At 49.5% G+C, this 19,801-nt stretch overlaps 1 protein-coding gene across 2 annotated transcripts; it reads right to left on the bottom strand.

Annotated features, from left to right (window-relative positions):
* On the bottom strand, window positions 1-14,046 carry LOC108445080 (multiple epidermal growth factor-like domains protein 9). Of its 2 annotated transcripts, XM_017727747.1 has the most exons (10): window positions 13,741-14,046; window positions 13,584-13,644; window positions 10,391-10,921; window positions 8,920-9,055; window positions 6,924-7,012; window positions 5,186-5,249; window positions 4,224-4,312; window positions 3,059-3,171; window positions 2,439-2,595; window positions 1-299 (listed from the first exon to the last, which is right to left on the bottom strand). In XM_017727747.1, exons 2-10 carry the CDS (start codon window positions 13,636-13,638, stop codon window positions 148-150), a joined length of 1,386 nt encoding a protein of 461 aa, XP_017583236.1. In that variant the 5' UTR covers window positions 13,639-13,644; window positions 13,741-14,046; the 3' UTR covers window positions 1-147. The 2 variants fall into 2 exon arrangements, with proteins under 2 accessions (XP_017583236.1, XP_017583235.1); XM_017727746.1 differs by lacking the exon at window positions 13,741-14,046 and having other exon boundaries at window positions 13,584-13,734.
* Between the last annotated feature and the right edge of the window lie 5,755 nt (window positions 14,047-19,801).

The following is a 19,801-nucleotide window of genomic DNA, read 5'->3' as shown; positions in this document are numbered from 1 at the left end:
GCCACAGCTAAAAACTTGAGTTTTATTTCCCAGCACTGATTTTAGCTATACAGAAATAGGTTGCTCGTGGTTAAACATCTTGCCCAGTTCCACATCTGTGTTGCCCCAGGGGAAAGAGAGGCCGGTGGCTGCTGATCATGGCCTGTGCTACCAGCCAGCATAGACTGGCTCTGTGTCCTCCGTGCCCCCGTATGTGGTGTGTCCTCCCGAGCCCCGGGGCAGCAACAGGGACTTCAAGGATTTCTTGCCATGCTCTTGCCGCCTCCTCAGAATTATTAGAAAGACAACAAGGATTGCACCTGGAAAGAAAGGAATGGTAGTTATTCACAGATGGGAAGGTAAAGTGTCAGGTGATGTTTGCTCCAAGGCTTCTCAACTCAGGTATCCTCTTCTGGTAAAATAAAGGGTATTTTCTCCTACATACTCTGTCCTCCCCCCAAAAGAAAAGGAGAAAAAAAAAAAGGTTTCACAAACAGTAATAACATTTAACTTCAGCATTTCAGCTTAACTCTGGAAGCTGCAAGGAATAATGGCAACTTTTAATGAAGTAATTCAGTAACTTATTTTCCTACTCCCATTTACTCTCTGCTCTCTGGAACTATTTCCCACTTGGCATCTTATCCACTGCAGACCCCACCAAAAGGATCTTGCTGAGAAATTAGTTTGGTCTGTGCAGCACTCACACTGCACAAGAAGCACAAGAAGCAACTAACCTAGATTGAGTCTAGACTGAGATCAAGGCTGTCAGGAAAAATTACTTTTGGATTGGGCATAGACATGGAAGTAATTGGCAAATCTCAAGTACTGCGACATTCTGTTCGTTTGTTTCTGGCAGAAGCATCATCAGAGAAAATTGATATGAACAGAAGAGCACAAATCTGTCGCTGTGATGCAATATGGCCAGACAAATACGCCCAAATTTCGGTTGTGTGAGCAGACAGTCTCATGGTAAACACTTGATCTGTGAGCCCAGCCGTGAAATACTCGCATGTTCCTGTGTGGGCTGTTTCCTTTCTCCCTCTTTGCAGCAAGCTCTGGGAGAGGCAGGAACGCTGTTCCCTGACCCTCGGACTTGTTTATCACAAATGCTGGTTAATGGGCCATTGTCCCTCTCTGGACAGTCTTTTCATATACTTCAGTTTAATCTACTTTTTCAAATTAATACTCGCTTCAGATGGCATCTGTTTTGGCAGATTTTTGGACAACAGCCTGGCGTGAGGGGATAGGGGTCAGTGGAGGAGCTTTCTCATGGCTCCAAGCCACAGCTTGTGAGAACAACCCTCATCTGCTCCCACCAGGCATAGCAGCCCCATGGAGACAGCAGTCAGTGCTGCTAGAGCTCCTCCAGACCCTGCTGCCCTTGTCTCTCCGTGCACCCGTGGAGTCCCCTCCTCAGCTGCCAAGAGAGGAGTGTGATGAGAACCCTGCTTTCTTGTTGGAGAAGCAGCTTTGCTCCATGTGTGTCTTGTTCACTGTGGGGTGTAACACATGCATTTAATCTCTCCTCTCTCTCCTTTTAACAACAGCAAGCTAAGTGGAGAACGGGTCATCAGGAGGTACATAAAATACACTTGAAACACAGAAACCATGAATATGAGGCTTGTTGGATATTCTTTATCTTCTGATGGCTTAGTCATCTCTATGACTTGGCTCTCTTGATACAGGATTTTCATCTCTGGTAGTGTAAGTGGCACTTAGGGATTTCTCTTCATCTCTCTGGGCACAGGATACAACTTCCTCCTCCCAGCTTCCTCATCTGCCCTTTTTGCAATCCATAGCAGTAATACTTGCTCATTTTCATCATAACTCTGATTAAACCTCCCCCCAACTTGGATTAAAAACAAGAGAACTCTATTTATCCCTTTTCTGAGACCAAAAATGCATATTCATTGTTTTGGAACGATTATTCATGGCACAGCTTCCCAGTTGAAAAGCTCATCCACTCGTTAACTTGCCCTAGTGAGCTAATTTACAGCAGGTGGCATCTGGAGGGATGCTCCCCACACTCAGCAGCTTCAGGCTGTCTTTCATTCTGTGGGTTACAAGGTACATTATGGCATCAATACAACCACCGCTGCATGAGCCAGCAGCTCCCCATCCTGCTGGATGCTGTGGCATGACTTAAGGCAGGAAAGCTTTCAGGAAATGAAGTCTCGTACCAAAAGGAAATTTTTCCTACTTTTGTGTGGCCAAGGAATCCCATATACACTGAGGGTCCATATACACCCCTGCTTCCCAGGGACAAACAAGCATTCAGCACTGTGCCACCTTCCTTCAGAGCAAGGGAAAGGACTATCACTGGCATTGAAAGCAGCCAGAAGGACTTTCATTAGAAATCCAGTTTTCCAGAAACACAAAATAGACCCCCCAGAGAATGCTTGGTTTAACTGTGGAGGGGTGTCTGGTTTTACCAGAGGACAGAGAGGACCCAGACTCACCTGCTGAGAAGGTGGCCAGGACAATGATCATGGCAGGGGTCAGCTGGCAGGAGTCCCCCACCTTGTACAGGAAGAGCTCCATGCAGTAGGTGGGCTCCACACTGCCCCTGGGGCAGAAGGCATCAGGAGGGCACTTGATGGGGTTCACATCTGGGCTCTGCCCAAGAGAAGAAGTAACTCAGCACCAATAAACTGCAGAAGGTAAACCAGGGCAAAGGGAGGTGACACTTAAGCATTGGGGGTAAAAAAATTTTTAAATGAATCTGCCATTATTAAATTCAGCCTTGTCTGCTCCTGCAGTGTTAGAGTATGGGGAAGAGCAGAAGGTGTCATTACACAGCAAGTCCATACATCAAACCCCCTCATTAATGCACACACCATCCCCTCATGGCCCAGCCAGAGCAGGCAGCTCCAGGCACAAAGCCACACTCCTGGAGTCATAGCTTTAACCATCTCCCTGCATCAGAGCCCTGTCTCTGTTTGAAAGAAAAGAAAAGAAGCTCAGGTTACAAAAAAAAAAAAAAAAAAAAAAAAATAAAAGAGTGTTAATTGAAGTGTATTTAGCTTGTCATGGGACAGCTCTGGTTAACACAGGCTGCCCCCAGCTGATGGGGACTCACAGGGCAGTAGTGGTTTTCTGGGCACAGGTCACAGCTCTCCTTGCCCCGTTGTAATTGGTACTCTCCTGTCCTGCAGGCCTTGCACCTGTTGTCACTGAGACCTTTGAATGTACCTAAATAGCAAATAAGCACAAAATTAAGGTCTGAGACTAGATCCCAGGCCCTTTGTATTTGCAAATGGATGAATCAACTTTCAAAGCCACAGGGAGAAAGAGCATTAAGTGCTCATGTGCATAACAAAAGCTGAGCCTGGACTTTGGTCCTGGTTTGGTGGCAAAGGGTCAGAACAGAACCAACAGGGACAGAGGGACTAAAGAATATTTGGGGTCAGACCTTGGCAAACAGTAGTGTGAGTAGGAGTACAGGGGAGAGGGGTTTAGTAGTGAGCTCTGGCTTTAATATAGAGGGAAAATGGGAGCTGGAGGTCAGCGGTGTTTCATCCTCTCCAATTCTGGATTCAAACACTTTTTCCAGCTGTTTGAAACTTGCTGAGCAGACTTCAAAGCACAGCTCAGTTTCCCAAGCTTTGTGGGAGAGACAGGTCACAGAAGTTCCAAGTCTCAAAGTGGTAAATGCTTTCCTGCGTGTTTAAAATGGAGCTTGGCTGCGAGAAGCCCCTGGTGCTGTGTCCAGACTGAAGGCTGGCCACTGCCATGGGGGTGGCTGGAGTGCTCTGCCTGAGCTCTGCCCAGCTCCTGCTGGCTCACCTGCTGCAGCCCAGTGTTGTTCCAGACAGCACAGGAAGGAGCAAGGCCATGTCCCTCACATCCCCTCCCTGTGTCCCCTTGCCCCAGGCTGCCCCTGCAGAGCATCCCCATCTCCGACAGCAAGGCTGTGCTTCTCAGCAAAGCCACCACCACCAGTGAAGATGCTTTCTGCTGGAACTGTTACCCAGCTGTGGATTTGGGCTCCCTGGCATGCCAGGGACCAGCACACCTCCGTTAACTGGCCATTAACCAGCCTGGCAGGAAGGTCTGGCACAAGCACAGCCTCCACCAGCACCCAGTCAAAGCACCCCAGCACTATCCCTCACGGCCAGGGCACAGCTCTGTTCTGCAGGGGACCTGCAGCCTCTGGGTCGAGTGGGACAAGTCTGGAATGAGCCTCTGGAGCTGGAGCTGTGTGATCCCAGCTGGGCACAGCCTCCCCTCCCAGCTGCAGTTACCTGGCGGGCAGGACTCGCACCCCTCCGACGCCTCCCGAGGAGCCTCTTGCCCCCCGGGGCAGGGCAGGCAGGCCGAGCAGCTGGTGGTGCTGCGAGGGGAGAGCAGGCAGGACACGCTGTAGGGATGAGCACTTCCAAGACCAGCCCAGCCCATCAAAGCCAGCTCTTGCAAGCTAGAGTCTCCAGGGTCAACCACACCAACCAGGAAGTTTTGCCATTTTGTCGGTGTGTCTCCAGTGCAGTTTCTCACACAGAATCACAGAAAGGTTTGGGTTGGAAGGGACCTTAAAGAGCATCTCATTCCAACCCCCATGCCATGGTCAGGGACACTTGACCAGGTTGCTCAAAGCCCCATCCAGCCTGGCCCATCCAGCACATCAAATTAGGGCTGGGCACATGGTGGCATTTCTGTCCTGCCTTTGGTCACTTATTTGTATGAAACTTGTATGAACTCACCGTGCCTTAGCAAGCTTGGCTGGAACTGGTTAGAACTGGGCTGGACCGGCGATACAGCCAGGTAAGCCCAGGGTCCCGGCCTTGGGGCTTTTTTTCAGCAGAGATCTGCTGCATAACATGGGACAAAGGAGCTCGAGGAAGGAAGGTGAGTATCCATGTGCCAGTTCACTTTGGACATGAACACCCCAACCTCTGTGCAGGAATCCCTAACACAGTAGGTCAGGGGCCATTGTGAGGTACCACCAGCACGTCTGGAATGCAGGAATGGGGGAGGTGGGTTGTGAGCTGATGCTCTGCCACCTCATCCCAGGGTCCCTCCACATCCAGCCAGGATCCTCCCCTCATCGTACCATCCCTCTCTCACCAAGGACAGCACCAGTGTCCCTACAGCTGAAATGGCAGGTGACTTGTCTTTGGGCACTACACTGGTGGTTCCAGCTCAGTGGCTAAAAGAAACACCCCCCTCCCTATCCACCTGAGATCCAGCACCCCAGGAGGCTCCTTACTTGCAAAATGATCCTGGCTGGCAAGGCAGACAAAAAGCTGCATTTTGCTTGGAGCTAAAATAGCCTGAAAAAGAGAAGAGTAAGGTTTCAGGATCTTGCCTCCACATCTCTGCCCCACATTGTTGTGTATTTGCTCATGTCCATTTTACAAGCAGCCAAACAACTCCCCACAACATGCTTCAGGTGGCATTTCAGGGGTTAATTTAGGATATTTGGGTTTATATTTGTCAAAAGCTCTGAAAGAGCAATGAAAGTTCCGTGCTGCCCTCTGCCATGTTGAGCCTGCATGGAGGGCTCAGGCAGGTTCCCCTGGCGTCACATCTCACATCACTCAAAACCACACCAAGGAGACACCTGTCACCCTTCCCAGCACCACAGGCTGAGCTGGAATGAAGCTGGAATGGGTGATCCCGTGCCAAGTTCCAAGTTACTCAGCTGGAGCAGGTCTCAGGCCAGGAGAAACCCCCCTGGTCACCTCAGCCCTTCCAGGCCTTCCCCCACCCCAGGAAGTCTGGGGTGCATCTTCTTCCCTGAAAAAGGAAGAACACAAGACCCACCAGCCAGGATGGCTCTGCTGGTGCAGCAAACCCTCCCTCCCTGCACCACAAGGACCAGGACAGGCAGGAGGACACATACAGACCCTTCCCAAAGCACAGCAAAGAGTGAAGTTCCCCAAAGCACCCAGGGTGTGGGCAGGGGCCAGCAGGACCCAACCTGTGAGTCCCACCACACCAATGGGAAAGCTGAGAGCAGCACTTGGGAATTCAGGTGGGTTTGGAAGGTGCCTGATGATGCACAACATGGTCACTGCCCACATGGGACGGAGGTAAGGTTCAGAGAGGAGCTGGACGTGGCGTCGGTAAGATCTGCCTCAAACCTAGATTTGCACCAGGCAGGCACAGCAGGGTGAAGCCAAACCCACCTCCCCTCTCCCTGCAAGGAAAAAGGAACTTTGTACATTTATACTTGCAGGATTTAGGGGCCACCCCCACAGACTCCCCTGTTGTCTGACAGAGTGTTCAAATCTGCTCAGTAAAGGGAGTGACAGACCCCATTGCTGTCACCAGCCGGATTTTGTTCCTCCCAAACTCAGCAAGTGACAGCCACGGTTTGGGTTCAGCCCGGCAGCTCGGTGGGCGGATTTTCAAAGGAACAGTTGTGCATGTTCAAGCAGGACCCCATTTGGGTGCAGAGGAGCTGCTGCACTGCATGTGTTAATTAGGTTTTTGCATAAGTAAGAGCTGTTCTGTTCTGCACATGCTGTTACCCGTCTGCAAACACATTGTACCAGGCTTGAGTGGCATTAGCCAGGTGCAATGCAGCTCCCTGAAACCCCAGTTTTAATGTGTGGAAATTAAGGAGAGTATTACACTTAATATTCAGACTGCAGAAGATTGCCTAAATGAAAACCAGGATGGTTTAGACTCATTTTTGCAATCAGAAATAGAGAATATTTTATTTTCCTGACAACGCTTCCCCCTTGTGCTAAAACTGAATTTCATAAACCTTTTTTCCTGACTTTCACTGCAGTATTAGCATTAACTTGTTGCAAAAACAAGCATGGCTGAGATATGCTCTTTTCATTTTAATAACAACAGAACAGGGAAGAGATCTGCTGGGCTATTTTTAGCCTGTTTACCCTTCAGTGCTTTTAAGTTACCTGATAATTGCATCTGGCCCTGGGAAAAAGCATCACATGATGAAAATGCATTTGGGTTGAACACAGGCTGAAGCCTACCTCGCTCACAGGCTCTGCAGGCTGCAGCCCCAGGCTCATTAGCAAAATGTCCAGGCGGGCAGGGAAGGCACACGGTGCTTCTTGGGAAGCTGGGAGGGAAGGGAGCAGAGTGGAACGTGGTTTTAGGTTACCCAAGCCTCTATCCGCTTGGAGAAGAGAGAGCAAAGCATGACACTGACAAGTCTAGAAATAGAACAATTACAAAGAAGGAGTTCAGGTGATCAGTTTGAACTCACCTGAATGTAAAAGGTCCACTAAAAAGCTAAAGTTTTCTGTATTAACATTACAGATGCCCTGTGCCTGTGGGCTATATGGAAAGGGACCATCTGAACTGAAGGTCTTGAAAATTCATTGTGGCCAGGCTTAAAACCCTTGGCTTAAAGTCATACTCTTAAATCCACTCTTGAAAATGGAATAGGGAAGGTGTTTGCTGTTCAGCATCCATCAGCGATTTCAGAAGGAGCTGCTCCGTTGTTGGGAAGAAGGAGCTGAAAAAAGGACCTAAACCACAGACAGTGATGTGTGAGAGCCCTGACCTTAAACAGCATAGTGGGAAAAGGGAGGCAGTATGTCAGACCTCCAGGAGGAGGGGGAGGAAAGGGGAGAAAGGCAGGAAAAGAGGAAGCTTTTACATTCATCACTAACAGAGCCAAATCCCCCTCAACAAGTATGTGGGTATAAGAATTTGATAACATACTCAGAGATGCTTTGGAGGAAAACAAGGACATGCTCTCTTAATTCCTTTCAGAAACTCCAGGGCCGAGTGAGATTTGCAGAAAAAAAAACAAAAAAAAAAAATCCAAAAGTCAGTTGGAAACACAGCAAATGCTTTGCTGAAAACAAACCAACACAGGGCCTGAACCAGCCAGAGCTGCTCTAAGCTGCAGGGAGGCCAAATTCTCCAAATACCACAGAAGTGTTAAATGGTCCCTTCGAAGCCCTGAGGCCCAGGCAGCCACCAGGAGATGGCCATGCACACACTGCACCCCCAGGTCCCTTCCAGACCCCCCACTTCTGGTCCCTGCTCTGGCACACACCAACCCAGCGCTGCTGCCTGACCCCCTCTGGTCCCTGGCCCTCTTCCACATCCCAATAGCAGCAGCTGTGTGTGCCCTGGAGGCTGCTCCTGATTGTCTTTTTAAAGCAATTTGGGGTATATTTTTAAGGCAGGTCCTCACAGCACAAACTTCAAGGGGGAAGCACAGAGAAAGATCCTGCTGGCACCTCAAACTCAGGAGCGGCTGCAAACAAACTGCACAGTCAGATCATCCTTCCTACAGCCAGATTTTGTTCCCATTCCCCAGGACTGACCCAAATGGAGCTGTTCTGCAATGGACACAATCCTGGGAGGCTCTTGCCACCCCTCCTGTCCTTGCCACCACACAAAGGACACAGCCCACTGTTTGCAGACGTGGATACAGCAAGGGAAAATCCGATGGAAATGGAGAGAGCAGCACATCCACATGTCCCCGCAGCCAGAGGACACTTGTACAGCATCCCTGGATGAGACAGCCTGGTGGAATTGCAAGACTGGGCTCCTGGCTGGGATGTCTTGTCAGATTTTCCACACTCTATCAGCTGAGGGTATTGCTTTAGATGCCACTGACTTAAATGTAATGAGATCCCTTGGGGGCAAGAAAACAGGAAGTGAGAAAGTAATTGGGCAAAGCAGAGAGATGGAGCCTGTTGGACAGACATATCCTAGAGAAAAGCTCAAGAGATGAACACACACCTCACTCCCAAGAGTCTCCCCATCACAAAACAACACGTTCCCTCAGTGCAGACAAAAGACATGGGGGTAAAAAAGGGAAGCCCACAGAGGGACAGCCCTCAGCACAAGGATATCCACACCAAGGTTTCCTGAGAAGGAGAATTTAGCCTCTGGGAAACAACCCTTGCAGCACTTTTCCTACAGCCCAAAGGAAGAGATTTTTCTGGCTGGGAAGTGTTTGTGGAATAGCATCCAGTCCCCATGCCCAGGAGCTCAGTCACTCACCTGGTGTAATACCCCTGTGGGCAGGGCAGGCAGGATGGTTGCCCACTTTGGGGCTGGTAGTGGCCTGGTAGGCAGGGTGTGCAGGCACTGGGGTCTGTGCACAAGCCCCCCATGCAGCACGAGCAGCTCAAGGTGCCTAAATTGGAACAAAAAGTCAGGATCAGGATTGCAAGACTTGACTGAAACCCCTGTGTCTGCTGGGACAGGTCACTGCCACAAAGGCAGAAGCTTTGGGATGCAGTTCCTCTGGCAAGGCACTCATAAAGGGCAGAAACTGCAATGTTCATGCTAGTTATGGTGCTGTCCACAGTTAGCAAGCTGCAGAACAGCCATGAGATGATCTAAGGAGTCAAGTCTATTAGTGTGAATCTCCAGTAATTAAGCTGACTGCTTTTTCCATCTTTAATTTGAGGGGCCAGGAAAATTTTCCTTGTTTTCCCTCCAACGCCAAAAAAAAAAAAAGAGAGACCAAAAAAAAAATCCCCAAAAAACCCCTCCAAAAAACCCAATATGCTTCTTTAGATTACAGATAATTTAAGCTTGTAGGAAGCAGAATTGATGTGTAAAGCCCCAGAGTTGAGGATCTGCCTTAAGCATCAACAGCTTTTGTTTGAGCACAGGTACCATGGCATTCCCAGCAGGAAAGTTCTACCCCTCTCTGCTCCACAAAACCAATCCCAGCCACACAGAAAAACTGGGTGGGATTTACTGCAGCTGCACACATCAGACCTGCCATCCCCCTGCTTGCCCGAGACAGTCCTGGCAGCTGCATCACCAACACAGGCAAGAGGAAAAGGCCCTGTAAAAGAAGATCCTGCACACAAGGAAGGTGGGAGTTAACTCCTGTTCTCTGCAGATTCACCCTAAAGCATCAGAGCTGCTTATTCCCCTTTTTTAAAGTGCCCTGTAGTGCAGGGAAAAAGCAAAAAGTACATGGCTTGTATTTTGGAGAATTATTTTCTTTTTTTGAGATTTTTTTTGTGGGATGGGGTGGTGGTGTTTGAAATCAAAATCCAACCATGTTACAACATAAATGACTTCTGGGAAAGGTGATACTATGCACTGCTGACCACAACAGAGGTTGATCAAGTGTTTTCTCAAGGCCACGGGGAAAGGCTGTCTCTACAGCAGAGATTCTCTTTCAAACATTCGAGACAGCTGGAAATTGACCTTGTATTTGGCCCTGGACCCCAAAATGATGTTCTTCTGCCAAAAAAATCAAACTTCACTTGTGTTAACACTTTGTGCCACAATCCCACTGCTCTGTAACCGCATGGGGGAAGCCTCAGGAAGACCAAAGCACAACACGAGGCCAGGAAAGACCAAGTCTTTGATTTCAGAAGGGTGAAATGAATTAACTCCCTCTCCTGCTGCCTGCCCAAGCTTCCAACACAAGAACAAGTGCTGGCTTCACCTCCCCTGACAAATCCCTTTTCCCTCTAACACAGAAGCCGGGAGCAGGGACTCTTACCTTGGTTGGGGACTGTCCCTGGGGGGCAGCGGGCACAGGCTGTCACATTCACTCTGCTGCAGTTGGAGGGCTGGGGGGTGGTGGGGAGCGGAGCTGCCGACGGGACCCCAGGGGATGTGGTCACTCCTGGAGGGGACACTGGGGCACTGCTGGATGTGGCCGTCAGTCCTGCAGACGCTTGAGAGGCGGCCGTGCTGCCAGAGGTGGGGACAGTCCCCATGGTAGTGGGCAGAGTCTGGGCAGGGGTTTCTGTGCTTGGATCAGCAGATGGAGCTGCTGTGGATGCAGCAGGGTTTGCAGTGGTTGGTGTCAGTCCAGCTGAGAGTGTTGCAGGAGCCGCTGGGGGAGCAGAGGCCACAGCAGTGGTTGCACTGGGGGCTGCTGGGGTGGATGCAATGGGGACCTCAGTGCTGGTTGCACTGGGAGGTGCTGGGGTTGATAAAATGGGAACCCCAGTGCTGGTTGCACTGGGAGGTGCTAGAGTTGATGAAATGGCAGCTTCAGTGCTGGTTGTCTGACCTAAAGCAGTACCTAGGAGAAGAAAAAACATAATTAGTGGCCTCAGATCTCATGACAATCTGATTTAAGATGCTTGTCAAGTAGCTGACTGCTTTATCCTATCTCCCTTAAACAGATCAGCCAAGAAAAGTCAGGGGCTCAGGATTTTTTTAAGCTATTCTGGTGGTACATCCAGTAACCAGAAGGGAACCTGCAGGCCAAGACTTCCTTTAATTCTGAAATCCCTCCTCAGAGTGAGGATTGCTGAAATCCATAGAGAAAGGAAGTATTACTGCAACTCAAGTTGTTTTGCTGTGACACATGGTGGACTGGAACATCATGTGCTGATGGAAGTCATCCCTTGGCATAGGCATGGGGAATGTCCTCCAGTTTCTAACAGAGGAGAGACCCATGGAACTAAGCATGGAAAGCAGCAGGTTATTGTTAATTTAGCAGTGTGGTACTAAGCAAAGGAAGAAAAGCAAAACCAAAATAGGCAGCTCCTGCCACATCAGCTGTGTCACCAGCTGGGTTCAGGAACTCAGGCCAGGGATTTACTCAACACTTACTGCAACTTCTGAAAACACCCAACCTTATACAGCACCTGTAGGCAACTGGAGCTGATACTTTGGGGTGTAAATGCTCTCCCAAGCAGCACACACCTGCTAACCCCCCTGGTAATGCATGACCAGTGGCATGGAAAGCAAAAGGAGTCCTAAGAAACTGGTTTATGGGTTTCAAGGAGGTCAAAGAGTGCAGCTGACGCCCGACAGCAGGAGGCAGGTGAGGAAGGACACGGGCAGGGTGACAAGAGGGGTGACAGCACAAGCTGTCAGGTGTCAGACCCACATCCCTTTTCCCCAGCCCTGCTTCGCCCCCAGCCTTTAATTTCTCTCCAATTTTGTCCCCACCATGCAAGGCCAGGCATTGTGGGTGCCAGTGCCCAGCAGTACATGGGATGAACATCAACATGCAGACCAAGCTGATGGCAGCTCCAGTTCAAGTTCTGCACCAGGATCAGAACAGTGGATAAGAGTCTTTATAAGGTTGTGATCACATGGAGACAGTTTGCTGGAGTGCTCTCTTCTGATGTTCACTGCCTGCTTTGTGCCTCACCAAGGGCCAAAACCCATCTAGGTGTAACTACTGAGTAAAGCAGATGAGCACCCAGCCATCTGGGCCACTATCCACATTTTACAGAATTTACAGAATAGTCCAAGTTGAAGGGACCCAGAGGATCACAGACTCCAGCTCTTAAGTGAATGGCCCATATGTGGATCAAACCCACAACCTTGGCATTATTAGCACTGTGTTCTGACCAACTGAGCTAAATCTCAATTCCTTGCTGTAGCCCTAAAACAGAGACACCAAACCTAATAGTGATCATTTTGTAACATGCTGGTTTGCCCCAGGCTCAAATCCAAGGGACAGAGGTGCCAGCATTGGTCCAAGGCAGGGAAAGCAGCTCCACAGTGCCCACATAGGACACCACTACTGTGGCCATGCCTCCACCCAGAACCAAGATGCACAATTCCCCTCATCTGACTCCCCTGCCTTAAGGACTGAAGCCAATCTGCTGCTCTTTCCTCGCCTCTGGCAACAAACTGAGTCAGTCCTGAGATCCATCAAAGTAATCTTTAGGTAAACACCAGCAGTAAGTCAAGGGCACTGTAAAATTCTCCTGGGAAAACCTCTCAGAAAGACCTCTGAGAACAAAGTCTGACCTCCCACAACTCCCTCCTGTCCCCAACAGCTCAGCTCTGCCAGCCAGAGACACCGCAGAGGTTTCAACACCTTGGACTGCCCACAGCTGGATGCATTTTGTTGTTTTGGGGGTTTTTTTAGTTGAATAGGTTTCATTGGTTGGTTGTTTTAATGTCAAATAATGGTGCTGTTAAGAGGAATTTTTTAAAATGGAAAGTAGTTTTCCATAACATGCTACTAAAATAGTAGAGTTGTTTGCAAAACTTCAGTAGCCATCAATAACCTTTGGTAGCCAGTACTTCTTAATAATTTAAACAATTTCTGGAGAAAAAAAAGAAGTCAGCAACTGAAAAAAAATAGTTTTGACCACCTAGTAAAGTGTTTGTGTATTCTACCAGTTACAGTCAGTCACAGGTGTGAAAAACCAATACTCAAACAACATCAGCTTCACCAGACAAACCATTTTCTCTCCTGCACTTTCACTGCCTATATCATGGAACAGTGATTTTGCTTTCTAGAGCCTCTTCTTTTTTTTTTTTTTTTTTTTTTTTTTTAAGGAGCACTGTGAATCACCCAAACTATCTCCAGGGAAACTTGAAGGATGTGTTATTTTGCATGTGACACCTTGGTATGAACAAGAGCCTTGAGGATGTCAGGGAAGGCTACAGAGCTGATCTTTCCCAACCTACCAGCAGGCATCCTGTTCCTTGGGGTTTAAGCTAAAGCCTCTGCAAATCCTCAATATGCAGAGTAATACAGCTCTATTTCTTCTTTTCTTTTTTCTTGTAAAAGCAAACTTTTGCATTTACTGTACACATCTCACTTCCAACACTGCCTGTCTTTCAACACTCATTTCCTTCCTGCCTTCCCCCCAGCCCTGCCCACTGCCGCACCCCCCGGCGGTGAGGCCCAGGGCCCCCACAATCCCATTATGGCTTTACCCACCCCGTGCCCAGGCAGGGAAGAGAAACCCTGTCTCGGGAGGACTTACCTGTTAGACACACCATGGTTAAGCTCCACAGCAGAGGACAGGGCCAGGCACTCATTTTTCCCTGAGGAGTAACACAGCCTGTCAAATGGCAAGATCAGCAGCTAACGCCCTCACCCAGCTGCTCATTCTCCTCCGCTTTTGTGCCCAGTTTTGTCACCTGACTCTGATCATGCGGCTCAGTCAAGTCAACTTCTCCCCAACAAAGGGGGGTTTATATTTGGAGACTGCAACAGGTCTTAAGACGGAACGGCCTCCTCAGAGCAGAGCATGCACCAGGCACCCAGATGAGCAGACCCCTCCTCACAGCAATGCAGAAATCCGTGTGAGAGCGCGTTCTGGAGGAAGTGATGGGGTCCTGGCGAGGAACGGGCAGGCCAGCACGGGAACTCGGCCTGGCTACGGGCCAGCCCCTGTGACCTCAGCAAGTGAGAGGATTTCATTTTTTAGACACACAAGATTTCCTGAAAGAAGAGAAACAAGAAAAACAACCCCAGAAGAGTCCCCATTTTAGCTGGGGCCAACCATGCTGTAACCAGAATGGAGCCTCTGGTGAACACAGAGCCTTCCCAACCAGCATTTCACTCCCCCTCCCGCCCCTGTTGTCCTCAAGGTGTCCAACTTGATGCATCAAGTTGTTATCAGGATTAAGGTCAAGGATCCCAATGCTGATGATTTTGAGGTGAGGGCATTGAGTTTAACGAGGCCCCACCCCATTTTCCATGTGTTGCAGTGTCTGTACTGCTTGCTGGCCACCTGAGGACACAGATGGCCCCATGTTCTCTTCACCTTGCAGCCCTGCTTTGAGAGATCCCCCCTTTTCCCTCTGCCCCCACTGTTTAGTAATCAGCATTGCCAAGCCCCCACTGTGAGAGGATTTCCTTTAGCATTCAGCTGAATGCCACATCTCACATGTCACGTCTTTTCCCAAAATTTGGGCACAGAGGGCTACTCATACAGGATTGTGAATGCTCCACATGCAGGCCCCACAGCTGCACTGAGACCAGGCACTGTCATACACTGCTCGTGTCCTTTGCGCTCCAGGATCCTCAGCAGGACCCAACATGATGAGCCAAAACTAGCCTGCTCTAACACCAACCCTCAGGCTTTCCTCATAGTGGCCCAGGCGGGTCAGTTTGGGACTAGGGACCCTTTCTTGTCCTCCTGTCTCTGGCAGTGACAGTCTGCCTAACTACCCTGCTTCATGGTAGCTGCAGAGACAGGGCAGCCTCCTGCACTCTGGCATCACCAGTTTGGGTAGGTACAGGTCAGGCAGTGACCAGCTGGCTTCCAACACTGTCAGGTAGAACCTTAACATGAACTGATCACTGCCAAAGTGATTACAAGCACAACATCAGGCTCAAGGACTCGGCCCTGGCAGCCCCTCAGAGAGACGCTGCCCAGTGGCTCTGGGCAAGGCAGGGGTGGGTAGAGGGCTGCCCCTTCCCTGCAGGCAGGAGAGCTCTCAACATGACATTGCTCAGCTTGGCTTTACAGGTTTTACAAGTCTCTGCACAGGATATTTGATCTCAGTCTGTGTAAAGAACCTGTTCCACCCAGACCTGTGCAGGGCCATCCACTCTGCAGTGGGCTGAGGCTCTGCAGTGAGGGACAACTTCTGCAGAAGCAGCATTTGCAGGATGGAGCAGCTCTGTGCACTGGTAAAACACTGCCAGCAGCTACCCAGTGAGATTTATCCTGCTACAGGAGCTGGCAGGAGATCAGGCCCCTCCATCGCACAAGCTGCAGCCCTGGTTAGTGGGGAGCTTTCCCACACTCCCCAGTCCCAGAACCAAGTCACACATTTGCTGAGCAGCTACTGCACACATGTACACACTGGAAAAGCAGTTCAGAACTGGATGGGGCAGCACTTCCATTGCAAGTTTCAGCCTAACACATGGAAGAGAAAGAGAAACTGTCCCCTTAGAGCCCCCTTTCTGGATGAGCTACCAGAGCCCAGGTGAGAGATGAGACAGGCGGCTTTTCCTCTCAACTGTTTTAGCAACTGGGCAAGCTGGAAATACACTTTTGACAGGGAAAGTCTAATGCCACTTCAGGGCAGAAAAGTACAAACAGACAAATTCATAAACTCCTGACCTGCCTGGGCCTGTCTCCATTGAGATGAAATGCTTTTGATAGAGAATAAAAAGCAGTGTCATTTTTTATTAAAAGCGATGTCCTAGGCTGGGACAGGGCCCTCTTCTTGTCAGTTCTGTTGTTCTTCCACAGCTGGCAGACCTCGTGTCCCCAAATAAATCAGACAGTGGCCCTCCACCCTCAGAGCTTACAGGGCAGAGGCAGGAACAGTGGCATTTCTCCCAAGAACGTGGCATCCTGTTCAAACACTCCAGCAGTTTGCACCAGCTCCCAGGCCTTGCCAAGCCTGGGGAGGACAGCTCTTGTCCAAGGCTGCCCAGATCTATCCAAGCTGAGCAAGCAGAGGATGTGCCATTAGAGGTTTCACCTGCTGAGGGCAGACTTAGATTTCTGAGCTTCCCAGGTTTACAAACCCAAGGGCCACCACAGGGCTCTGCATTAACTGTCTGCAAGTCACCTGGGTGTTAGATGTCCAAGTGATCTGTCTGTTTAACAAGGAGAGCTACCTGCTTAATAAGAAACACTGAGCAGGAAGGCTCTCTCAAACACCAGCCCTCTTTGCAGTGTCCCGTGTGACCTGCCACTGCCTCAGCTTTTGTCAGCTGGGATGTGACAGTAAGTGCTGTGGGTGTGAACATCCCCAGGTGAGGTCCCACCTGCAGCAGGGATAATGCAAAGGAGAAGAAGGCTTGAGCTGACAGCAGATTGACACATCCATCAGCCTGAAAAGGGTAGGTCACCAGGTGACTCTAAGGTCAGGAAGGTATTAACTACCAGCAGAGGAGAGCAGAGTGGTTTGGCTTGAAAGGTATCCCTAAAGATCATCTCATTTCAACACCCCTGTTCCGTCCCTGATAGGGACACCTTCCACTAGACAATGTTGCTCCAAGACTCATCCAACCTGACCTTGAACACTTCCAGGGATGGGGCAGCCACAGCTTCTCTGGTCAACCACTTCCAGTGCCTCACCACCCTCACAGTTAAGTTTTCCCTAGTAACTAATCTAACCCTGCCCCCCTTTCAGTTTAAAGCCATTCCCCCTTGTCCTATCACCCTGTGTACTTGTGTCCCTCTCCAGCTCTCTTACAGCCACTTGAGGTACCAGAAAGTGCTGTAAAGTCTCCCTGGGGCCTTCTCTTCTCCAGGCTAAACAACCCCAATTCTCTCAGCCTGTCCTCATAGCAGAGATGCTCCAGGCCTCTGAGGATCTTACTGGTCCTCCTCTGGACTCAGATCACTTTATCCTTGTGTTCTTAGGCTCTTTCCATCACTGTTGGTGTCCTAGGCTTAACAGACACCTGTTGGAGTGGCAAATGACTGTCATGCTCCAAGGCAGGCAAGGTACTGCAAAGCTATCCTGTTCCCATGACTCTTGGGACGATGGTCCTTGGTGTGCTGTACCCAGCTATTTGAGAGGACTGTGGTCCTTTGGCAGTGTTGCCGACCCACACCCTGCTGCTGGCCTAGAAACTGGGGGCTGGGCTGAGCTGCTGCTGGGAAAGAGCAACATATTCAGGCAAACTGCAAGCTGGATTCTGACAGGGGCTTTTTCTTGGAAAAGTCTTTTCTTCAAGCAATACAGGTTGTGATTCATACCCAAACCTGGCTGTGTATAGAAGAGGGACCAGCCCGCAGGTATCACTTGCTCCTCTCCGGACAAAAAGAAGCAGCACTCCTGAACCCTCTGTGATGCACCACCCCATGGGCTGTGTTGGGAAGCAACAGCAAATCCAGACCCCTCTTTCAGATGCAGGGCTATTCCAAGGTATATCCACTGACTCTCATACAACAGGCCGGGTGTCCAGGCTTTAGAAATACATGTCTAACAAGCAGCCAACAGCCCTTTCGCCCAAGAGGGGGCCAAGACACTCCTACACAGGTGAGAAGAAAAAAAGCACCGCCAGCGTTCCTGGAGGAACACGCAGGGTTTGTGCTCTGGACAGCGAAACCTGCTCGGGAGCGAACGGCCACGCGGTGGCACCGCAGCGCTGGGCAGGGGGACCAGGAGCACTCACCCAAAACCCAAACCGCACCAGCAGAAACCTTCGGCAACGGTGGGTGCTGTGGAGGTGGAATAACGAAACCCACAAAAGGGAGCTGGAGGAATTTAAGTAAAAAATAAAAGTTAAGAGTTATTACAGTCACTTTGAAACAAAAACCTAACACCTCTTCTTTTTAAAAATGTGTTTCTTCTGTGCCTGATTTAGAAGGAATAATAATAATAATAAAAAAGTACAGCTAGCCAAAGGAAAGGTGTTGTACTGCAGCAGGGATCTGATGGTTTATCCAACCATAATAATATACAGAGGCTAGAAGTTTATTTTCTCACAAGCAGCACAGAACATTTAATTCTTATTTATTCCCCCCATCAGTTAAAAAGGTGGTCTTAAAATGTAAAAAAACCCTCCAAAATGGACCAGTGTGTCTTGGGTAAGTCAGTTCTGAGGATGGAGGTCAAACCCAGCTGGGTGCTTTAGGCAGAACAAGTGCAGGGGGCATTGCCTCTGCTGTCCGTGCCTGCAGCATTTGGGGCAGGGAAGGAGGAAACACCTTCCACTGAGGCACAGCTTGGGTACCCCCAACCAGCAGCTCTGGCTCAATGCAGATAATCACAAAATTTTAGCACAAGATCAGCTTACCTTGCTGACTCTCCTATGTGAGGAAACAGCCAAGAAAAAACCCCCAATTTTTATTGAAAGATGAAAAGGAAAAAGGAGACTATGGACTTCAGTGACACAAAATGATGGGGCAGGCACTAGAGCCAAGCTTACATGCTAGTGAGGAGTTCAATCAACCATTCAGAGAAACCAATTGCTTTTCTGTTTCCATTAAATTTCTACCAGGAAGGAACAAGTATATTTTAATACCAAATGCCACACAGGAACCACATTCTGAGAGCCAAATAAGGAACCTCCCCAATTTCCTGTGACCTCAGGAAAAGGTCCCAGAATCCCAGAACATTTTCAGTTGGAAGGCACCTTAAAGATCATCCAGTTCCAACTCCCCTGCCATGGGCAGGAACACCTTCCACTAGACCAAGTTGCTCCAAGCCCCATCCAACCTGGCCTCAAGCAATTCCAGTACACTTGGTACAATGCAAGCGTCTTGAAACACAGCAGGTTCTGGAAATAAAGTCACCTCATCTACTTTAGAACAATTGGGTTTTGCTTCTTGCCTCATTTTCCCTTTCCTGCTCTCAGGAGAGCCTGTACACACACACCTGCATGGCAGGGAGAGGAGTGGAGCCCGAGATGCTCAAGCTCTGTCTAAAGGCACCCAGAATATAGGGCAGCACCTGACACGGGTTTGTCCAGGTCTGGAAGAGGTCAGTGTTTAGTCCATCATTAGTCTTAAGGGTTAGCACTAGGGCAACATCTTAAACATTACATCCCCTACACCCTTGTATCAGCTAAGCCTCTCCAAAGTGTCCAGTGGCACAGATTGCTAGAAACAGACAGGTCTGATTCTGCCCAGGCCAGTCTCAGCATGCAGGCGAACTGGCACACCCCTGTTAATGTGGAGTGCATCAGGGTCTGGGCACCAGGAAATCTCAGAGAGCAAGTACCCTATGAAATAACAAATGAAGCGTGCATCTCAGCCTCTCCCAAAGCTTTTGTCCCACGCATTCTACAAGAGCAGCTGACCTGGAACAGAATTCCCTTCCTGACTATTTGATAAGGTCAACCTGACACAGAAAAGAAAAACTTCAGACTATGTCTGGCACCACCCCAGCACAGGCATGTGGAACAGAGCCATTTCACACAGCTGCACATAAGGAAATTGGGATAAGGCCAGCCACACATCTCCACATAACACTGTAAGACAAACCTTCATGCTTATCACAGAACCAGACCCTAGGAACAGTACATGAGCATGAAAACAATTTCTGAACACCCACAACAAACCCCACCCAAAAAACCACCAATCCCAAACCAAAACACACCCACCTTTTGCTGCACTCAAACTGCGAGAAGCCACCATTGCTCCAATTCGGAAAAAGGCAGTGCTGTAGAACAACAGGGTTTATTCCACACTTCCACACCTCATCCACAGAACCTGTGCATGGCAGATCCTCCTCATACCATCAGATCTCGGCTGTGCCTTGAGTGCTTCCGCATGTGCAC

This window comes from Corvus brachyrhynchos, unplaced genomic scaffold, assembly GCF_000691975.1.
Source record: "Corvus brachyrhynchos isolate BGI_N302 unplaced genomic scaffold, ASM69197v1 scaffold80, whole genome shotgun sequence".
NCBI lineage: Eukaryota > Metazoa > Chordata > Aves > Passeriformes > Corvidae > Corvus > Corvus brachyrhynchos.
The sequence above is the reverse complement of the archived record's forward strand: the minus strand, read 5'-3'. Positions and strand labels throughout refer to the sequence as shown.

Bases quoted from the DNA above. Each gene is read 5' to 3' on its own strand.
- LOC108445080 (XM_017727747.1), bottom strand. From the start codon at position 13,638: ATGAGTGCCTGGCCCTGTCCTCTGCTGTGGAGCTTAACCATGGTGTGT. The intron at 9,056-10,390 runs GTAAGAGTCCCT...GTTCCAATTTAG, and splicing joins AGGGACAGTCCCCAACCAAG to GCACCTTGAGCTGCTCGTGC. The intron at 7,013-8,919 runs GTGAGTGACTGA...CTTCCCTCCCAG, and splicing joins CCACAGGGGTATTACACCAG to CTTCCCAAGAAGCACCGTGT.